The sequence below is a fragment of the Salminus brasiliensis genome, chromosome 1 (assembly GCF_030463535.1).
Source record: "Salminus brasiliensis chromosome 1, fSalBra1.hap2, whole genome shotgun sequence".
NCBI lineage: Eukaryota > Metazoa > Chordata > Actinopteri > Characiformes > Bryconidae > Salminus > Salminus brasiliensis.
In genome coordinates this window covers 2,548,818-2,557,588 of record NC_132878.1, presented here as the reverse complement: position 1 = coordinate 2,557,588, position 8,771 = coordinate 2,548,818, and the positions used below count along the sequence as shown (strand labels likewise).

Sequence of the window (8,771 nt, the reverse complement as noted above, 5' to 3'; positions counted from 1 at the left end):
AGAAGACCCAGGAATGACCCGGCCTCAGAGAGGAACGCCCAGGTAGCGCAGAGGCCTCACTTTAGCCGGCGACCCCAAAGGAGGGGAGAGCAATTTCTGCTGCAACTAAACACACTCCAGCGTCCACCAAAGTCCCGAAGGCATCTGGGGAAGAAGCGCACATGGAGGACGCTGAGCAGGGTCCCACGAGTGAAGAGGTTCGCTGCCACGCTCCTCAAGTGACTGCAACAGCTTTGTGGTCCGATTTATCCCAGTAAATCCTCTGAAATGCTAAATGTTTGTGGACACCCTTTCTAATGAATGCACTCAGCTAATTTGTATTTGCTGACACATATGTGCAAATGCACACACACACACACACACACACACACACACACACACACACACACACACAGCTTGTCTAGTCCCTGTAGAGAAGAAGTACTGCCAATAGAATAGGACTCTCTGGAGCAGATCAACATGATGACCCTATTGGCTCCATGCTGCTTAATGTCAGGTGTGGGCTAGAGGGGTATAAAGCCCCCCAGCATTGAGCTGTGGAGCAGTGGAGCATCTTTTGGGATGAGTTGGGGAGTTGGGGATGATGAGGTGGGGCAGTGATCATGTTCTTGTCGCTGAATGCAATCAAATCCTCACAGCAATGTATATAATCACACTATTTACAGTCAGGCACTTTTTTTCACCCTGAAAAATGACAAAACACATACATAGATACACTTCACAAACATTTATTATCCATTTATTTCATCTATAAAAGCAAAACAACACGCAAGCCAGTCATGAACAGCTATTTAGAAGACTGTACTGTCATCAGATAAACGTGTAAAATGTGCAAGACGACTCTACAGGAGCAGTCAATTCATAATTATCGACACCAGGGACATAGACTCAAGGCATTAAACACCACATCAAGGCTTTTTTAAAAGGATGCAGACTTCCCAAAACCAGCCTGATGTCGTCCGCTCTTACCACAGTCCACCGAACCAGTTTCCTTATCATTAAAAAACAAAAACAAACGCTCACTTAAGAATTTAGCTCTTTCACTTTCACAGCGCTGAATGGCTCACACAATCAGACCCTTAGTGTTTTAAGAGCAGACGGACATCTTGGCTGTAGAGAACATTTAACATATACTAATTACACATTAATAAACATTTCAATGTGCATCAACTGCAGACGACCACTCCAGAGGCATGGGAGTAACAGGACAAAATGAGCTTGCACGTTTGTTAAAAACAACAGTTTAAAGGGATAGTCCAGTCAAACAAATCTTACATAGCTAACAGTGGATAAAACAGTGCTGGTTGAACTATCCCTTTAAAGTCTTTAGCTGTTGTGCCTCGATTTAGCCACTAGAGGTCCCTACAGTCACTAAAAATTATGACAGTACATTTCCAGCTTAACACACCAGCTGTCCTAAAGAAAGAAACAAAGAAAAAACACAACCAAAAAAATAAAACATCACTAAACTGATGGCTTTAAAGCAATTATTTGCCAAAAAACAAACAAAGAAATAAGAAGAAAAAAAGAAAGCTTACCATAAATTGAATCAGTCAGCCAGGACATGTTTGCATGTGGCATTAGCTAGTTTTGCACTAGAGCTAGTGTAGCCAACAATTAGCATGGTGCTAACTGAGAAGACATGTTTAGTGCCTGAAGCTTGCTACGAGGCTAAGGTAGCTAGCCTGCAAAGGAAGCTTATGTACATCGACTAGCATGGCGCCAACTGCAGGCCTCCATCATCACGCACTCTCCTCAAGGCATGTGGAGGTGCTCAGTAATCTCTAAGGGTCTCTAATTTCTATGTGGTTTCTGTAAGTAATGGAAGTTCCTCCCTCGGCATTTAGCATCATACAACATACACTATATGGACAAGAGTATTGCATCTTTTGAAATCAAGGATATTAAGAGTTGATCCTGCTTTTGCTAGAGTAACTGTCTCTACTGTCCAGGGAAGAAGGCTTTCTACTAGACTCTGGAGGAGAATTGCTGTGAGGATCTGACTGCATTCAGCGACAACAGCAATACTTTTGTACAGGGACTAGACAAACTGTGTCTGTACAGTAGCTAAATTCATTTATTGGATGGGGTGTCCACAAATATTTGGCCATATAGTGTACTTTTCTATAAACCTGCCGAAGTCCTAAAACAGTTAAGTACAAACATCCATTACTTCCTCACTTGAAGTACTTTGAGCACATGTCTTGGCTGACTGAGTATATTCAGGGCATTTAGGGTAAGTTGGTTGGGGGGAGGTCACGAAGACAGACACTGCTAAAACACTATTAAAAAGAAGACACAGTCAATTCCAGAGAGATGGCTGAACAGTGCTTGTATAGGTCTTTCCCTCTCACACACACCTGGGACATGTCCCATACACCCTAATGGGCTTCCATTAATGTTAAATATTGCTATAGGGTACAATACTGTACAGGAACATTTCTTTAGCAGTATGAATACAGACCCTGTCTCTAGTCTCTCTCACTCACTCACTCACTCACTCACTCACTCACTCACTCACTCACTCACACACACTCACACACACTCACTCACTCACTCACTCACTCACACACTCACACACTCACACACTCACTCACACACTCACTCACACACTCACTCACACACACACACACACACACACTTATACACACTTTTCTCTCACAAACCGCTGCCACTGCCGCCAGCCCCTGTGTCGTCTTCTCCCTTCTTGAGTCGTTTTTTGGCTCTAATCTCGTTCATTGCTTCCTCGATGGAGCGCGTATCCCTCTTATTGGCCACAGGGACTGAGCAGGTGAGAAAGGACACGTGAGGAACGAACTCAAAACCAAGAGTGAGAAAGAATAAAGCCTGATGCTAAAAAATAAAATTCCCATTATTTTCATCGATCAGTTCAGTGTCTGAAGTTTGGCTTATTTCTGTTTACATTGGAGCTCTGAGGCTAATATAGCTAAGTGATGAAGGCTTATCTAAACCAATTAGCATGGTGCTAACAGCACGTCTGAATCCTGAATAGACTCCAGTGCAAAACGAAATAGCTGAACAAGTCTTGAATGATCGGCTGTATGTGATTATTACTGGCGTATTTCTGGAATGCGACTAGGCTGGATCAGGGTTGAGTGAAGGCAGTGTGTGTTTGTGTGGGTGTGTGAGGGCTTACCGCAGCCATAAGCCCGGTTGGCCTCCAGTGTGTGTGCGGCGTCTTTAGCAGCTGATGTGCCGATCAGGTGGCTGTATTTGTCTCTGTAATTGGAGCTCGGGGATGGGGGTCTTTTCTGAGTCTGATTAGCAGCTTCCTCCTCCAACGCAGCCTGTTCCTGAAAAGCAAAAAGGCAATCAGTCCAAAACTTGCGAGCCGGACCGGGCAGGAGCCGAATGGGTATCGATAGGGTTGAGTATGGGTGAGTATGGAATGGGTATGGCTATGCCTATTAATAGATATCGTTGGTATGATAGGATGGATGGGTATGGCCATCAATGGATGAATAATTATGGGTATGGATAAGTATGGGTATGGTCGTCAATACATATTGGTGGATATTGGTGGGTATGGTGGGGATGGATAAGTATGGGTATGGTCATCAATGGATATTGGTGGGTATGGTGGGGATGGATTAGTATGGGTATGGTTATGGCCATCAATGAAAATGGGTAGGTATGGTAGAGATGGGTAAGTATAACTATGGCTATCAATGGATAAGTGTAAGTGTGGTATGGATGATTACATATGGGTTTGGATATCAATGTGTGAGGGTGGGTGTGGTAGGTATGGATAAGTACGGGTATGGCATGGTAGGGATGGGTATGAATGGGGTTGAATACAGGTGGATATGTATGCTTAGGGACAGCATGGGTAGGGATGTGTATGGGTGGATATCGGTAGGGACAGGTGTGTGTAATCTATACAGGCACTGGGGGCTCTGCTGCACTCACTGGACGTCGGCCATTTAATGTTGCGTTTCTCACCTTCAGTTTGCGTCTCTCCTCAGCTTTTGCCACATCCCACTCCTCTCCCCTGCGATACGCCTCCAGTTCCTCATCAGACGGGGCAAATTCCTTCACACACACACACACACACACAGGCAAAGATTACCACAAGTGCTTACTGTGAAGCTACACGGGACACAGAACTGACCACACATACAAGACACATCTTTCCAAAGCTGTTTAACTGCTGACCTTTTTGAAGAGCATGACGTATCTGCTCTCTTCATCCTCGCCGAATGAAAATGACGTCAGCCCGGCCACCTCAGCCACATCGTGCCTACGAGAGCAGAGGAGAGCAGATACCATGAAGATAGGATCACAGTGATACTCACCCCGCTACAACGAGGGCAGGTTTCAGGTCCTCAGGATGTGAAGCGAGTCTCTCCAAGACTTTAACTAGATTTTAATGAAGTGTTCAGCTCTCAGATTTGCATTTGTTATTTGTTTTGGTTGTTTTTCACAGTTCAATTGATTTTTCCGGCCATCTGGTCCTTTAAGGCTAATAAATGCAGTCAGTGTTCAGGGTGTAGTGTGTGTATCAGCTGTAGCTGGGTATCCTCACGTACAGGATGCTCCTTTCAATCTTCCCCATGGGTTCATACTTCTTCTTCTGAAGAGCGCTGTCCTGTATAAAATCATTCACTTCCTTCTCCATCTGGAAAGCACGCAGATAAGAGGTTTGGACTAAGAATAGACATCAGCAACATCAGTGATAATTAGACTGGGACCAGTGTGTTTTCTAGAGGCCTGCTAGATATGATTAACCCCCACAAAACTGACTCACCCAGTTCTAGAATAAACATTTTCTATAAAACATCTTATAGAATTTCACCTTTTCCATTAAATGTGAGTGTTTCTGAAGTTTAACTGGTGCTGCACAACGTAAAATCACGAACAAAATTTAGCATTGTGTTAAAAGTTCAACTTCCACCCGTTTAAACCTGCACTGCTTTGTATATTTAACCCTCACTAAACCACAAACGTAAGTGTGGCTGCAAAGAATCAGGGGTTCAAACCTTTTTCCTAAACTCTGCTTTCTTCCTCTTCTCATCCTCCTGCATCTTCTTCAGACGAGCCTGCTGCTCTGTTAAAGCAGAACAGAAAGGTGAAAGGAAACGCAGCAGACAATCACACAGAACCACCAAAACTGATCCCACCCTGGCCTCATTTCAGACCACACGAAACTTACGCAGTTCCCCCAGAGAGTGCCCTCTCTAACCAAGGCAACTGGACACGAACGGAAATTACACCAACAGCTGGATGAAGGATGTGACCCCTTAGTGCGCTGTGTTTCGCGTTTTTTGTGGGTTTGATTTGTTGTAAATTAGCATTATAGAACACTAGAAAACCATCAGCAGTGATATAATTCTTAGTTCAAGTAAAAAAAAAAAAAAATATATATATTTCACTATACATTCATACAATAGTATACAAGAAAATACTGCATCTCCAAAGTTCTCCTCTCTCATGGAGTCTAGTGTTATTTAGAGTTCTCCTCAGATCAACACCTGGTTTGGTGGTAAATCAGGGCTTAATGATGGTAAATCAGGTGAGCTGCTGCTGCTGCTGCTGATGGAGGTGAACACATCCTCCACGCTGTGCTGGCTGGACTGGGGGGCGTCCAGGAGAACCCTGGAGGAACCGACCGAGCTCTGTTCTTCAGACTAGCTCACCGACAAGATCTCACTACTTTCTTTCTTCAGAATGAGAAGCTCTGGTTTCTCCTTTATATTAAGATAAGATAGTCCTTTATTAGTCCCGCAGTGGGGAAATTCCCATTTGGATTTATGTTCAGCTGCTTTATCTGATCTGAGGAAATCAGGAGCTTCTACATGAAAACTCTCTCACTGCTGAGAGACATGGATGTGATTTAGCTGCCTAAAATCTCTGAACAGTACTGGGTATGTGACTACCATATAATACTAATTTTACAGTAACAATAATAATAATGATAATAATAACAATGACAATAATAATGATAATAATAATAATGATAATAATAATGATAATAATGACAATAATAATAATGATAATAATAATGCTAATAATAATGCTAATAATGACAATAATAATGACAATAATAATAATGCTAATAATGACAATAATAATGACAATAATAATGCTAATAATAATAATAATGATAACAATGACAATAATGATAATAATAATAATGCTAATAATAATTATAATAATAATAATAATGATAATAATGACAATAATAATAATGATAATAATAATGACGCTCATAAAGTTCATGATTGACAAGAAAACGATCCAATCAGCGTTGTCCGCAACTTCATCAACAGCGAATCAGAACCGAGAGCTACAATGACGTCAGCGACCCGAAATAATTCCTCGGGGTGCGATTGGAGGGTTTGTTTATTTTTATATTTTTATTGACTTGTTTATTTATTTATTTAAAGAACGAGCGCTACAGAGGACAGTGCGATAAACACACAACTCCAGGTTAACTCTCTCACACTCGAAGCTCCAGTTTAAGCCTAAAACCAGGCTAGCGCTAGCCCTGAGGTTCAGTCTAAATCCAGCTGTAATCCGAGTTTGGGAAACGGGCGCGGGGAGCAGATCCATTTATTTACACGTTAATAAGCGCGCGGAAGTGTAAATACCTCGAGCCTTCCGCCGGCTTTCCTGATCGCCGACTGTTGGAGGCTTTTCCATGGAGCTGAGGATGGAGCCTAGCAGGTCCGCCATGCTGAAACACTCTTCCTCTACTGCTTCTCCTACAGTAGTACTGCAGACCGACTGCAGAAACGGCACACGCCGCCCTCTAGCGGACACCAGAGGTATATACCACTAATAGAAACACACGCCGCCCTCTAGCGGACACCAGAGGTATATACCAGTAATAGAAACACACGCCGCCCTCTAGCGGACACCAGAGGCATATACCAGTAATAGAAACACACGCCGCCCTCTAGCGGACACCAGAGGCATATACCACTAATGGAAACACACGCCGCCCTCTAGCGGACACCAGAGGCATATACCAGTAATAGAAACACACGCTGCCCTCTAGCGGACACCAGAGGCATATACCAGTAATAGAAACACACGCTGCCCTCTAGCGGACACCAGAGGCATATACCAGTAATAGAAACACACGCTGCCCTCTAGCGGACACCAGAGGCATATACCAGTAATAGAAACACACGCTGCCCTCTAGCGGACACCAGAGGCATATACCACTAATAGAAACACACGCCGCCCTCTAGCGGACACCAGAGGCATATACCACTAATAGAAACACACGCCGCCCTCTAGCGGACACCAGAGGCATATACCACTAATAGAAACACACGCCGCCCTCTAGCGGACACCAGAGGCATATACCACTAATAGAAACACACGCCGCCCTCTAGCGGACACCAGAGGCATATACCACTAATAGAAACACACGCCGCCCTCTAGCGGACACCAGAGGCATATACCACTAATAGAAACACACGCCGCCCTCTAGCGGACACCAGAGGCATATACCACTAATAGAAACACACGCCGCCCTCTAGCGGACACCAGAGGCAAATACCAGTAATAGAAACACACGCCGCCCTCTAGCGGACACCAGAGGCATATACCACTAATAGAAACACACGCCGCCCTCTAGCGGACACCAGAGGCAAATACCAGTAATAGAAACACACGCCGCCCTCTAGCGGACACCAGAGGCATATACCACTAATAGAAACACACGCTGCCCTCTAGCGGACACCAGAGGCATATACCACTAATAGAAACACACGCTGCCCTCTAGCGGACACCAGAGGTATATACCACTAATAGAAACACACGCCGCCCTCTAGCGGACACCAGAGGCATATACCACTAATAGAAACACACGCCGCCCTCTAGCGGACACCAGAGGCATATACCACTAATAGAAACACACGCCGCCCTCTAGCGGACACCAGAGGCATATACCACTAATAGAAACACACGCCGTCCTCTAGCGGACACCAGAGGCAAATACCAGTAATAGAAACACACGCTGCCCTCTAGTGGACACCAGAGGTATATACCAGTAAAATATAACCAGCTTGTAGTAATCTGAACGAACCCACTTTGGGGTTGTATTTGAGAGGGATAATCTAATGTAATATATAATATAAGATATAATAAATACCCCACAAATCCAAATAAACTGTAATTCTACACTAGTTTTACAGTCATGTGCAAAAGTTTGAGTACCCTGGTCATATTCTGTGTATTGCTTATGCTGTAAGTGTGAAAAAGTTACATTTTAATACATGATTACCGCTGCTGCTTATTTACTGACTAATACATCAAATTAAATAAGGCATGTATTTTTATTTATTTATTTAACCTTATTAAAATTCACAGTGCCAGCTATCACACAGTAGCCCGGCTAGCTCAGTCGGTAGAGCATGAGACTCTTAATCTCAGGGTCGTGGGTTCGAGCCCCACGTTGGGCGTGACTTTTGTGGCGCAGTCGTGGCCTGAAGGTTGACCCCCTGGACCATGGCGGCTGTGTTCACTGGGCTAAACGGAGAGTAGTTGGTGGTAAAGCTGCTCCGCGCGAAGGGGACAGCTGACCACAGCACGTGCTTCATGCACACCCCCCAATACTCCTGAGCGCGCGCATGTGCAGCCATTCCGGTATCTGGACAGGCGGCGGGGAGGCGTCTCAGCTTCCGGGACCGGGACCGGGGTCAGCAGCTTTTAGGGTTTCTGGGCGAACCTCGAGTTTCTCATCAGACTGTACCTGCTATCAGCGCTTCTCCCCACTAGAGGGCGCCGCAAATTCATTA

General features: G+C 44.5%; 1 protein-coding gene and 1 non-coding gene across 2 annotated transcripts; one reads left to right on the top strand and one right to left on the bottom strand.

Annotated features, from left to right (window-relative positions):
- Positions 1 to 712: 712 nt before the first annotated feature.
- On the bottom strand, positions 713 to 6,717 carry spag7 (sperm associated antigen 7). The gene is made up of 7 exons (XM_072692697.1): positions 6,612 to 6,717; positions 5,001 to 5,068; positions 4,551 to 4,639; positions 4,177 to 4,261; positions 3,964 to 4,053; positions 3,158 to 3,314; positions 713 to 2,783 (listed from the first exon to the last, which is right to left on the bottom strand). Exons 1-7 carry the CDS (start codon positions 6,694 to 6,696, stop codon positions 2,659 to 2,661), a joined length of 699 nt encoding a protein of 232 aa, XP_072548798.1. The 5' UTR covers positions 6,697 to 6,717; the 3' UTR covers positions 713 to 2,658.
- A 1,645-nt stretch (positions 6,718 to 8,362) lies between these two features.
- On the top strand, positions 8,363 to 8,435 carry trnak-cuu (transfer RNA lysine (anticodon CUU)). The gene has a single exon. It is a non-coding gene; the product is annotated as a tRNA-Lys (tRNA).
- The last annotated feature ends 336 nt before the right edge of the window (positions 8,436 to 8,771 follow it).

Bases quoted from the DNA above. Each gene is read 5' to 3' on its own strand.
- spag7 (XM_072692697.1), bottom strand. From the start codon at position 6,696: ATGGCGGACCTGCTAGGCTCCATCCTCAGCTCCATGGAAAAGCCTCCA. The intron at 4,262-4,550 runs GTACGTGAGGAT...CTGCTCTCGTAG, and splicing joins AAGATTGAAAGGAGCATCCT to GCACGATGTGGCTGAGGTGG. The intron at 4,054-4,176 runs GTCAGCAGTTAA...GTGTGTGTGAAG, and splicing joins ACGTCATGCTCTTCAAAAAG to GAATTTGCCCCGTCTGATGA.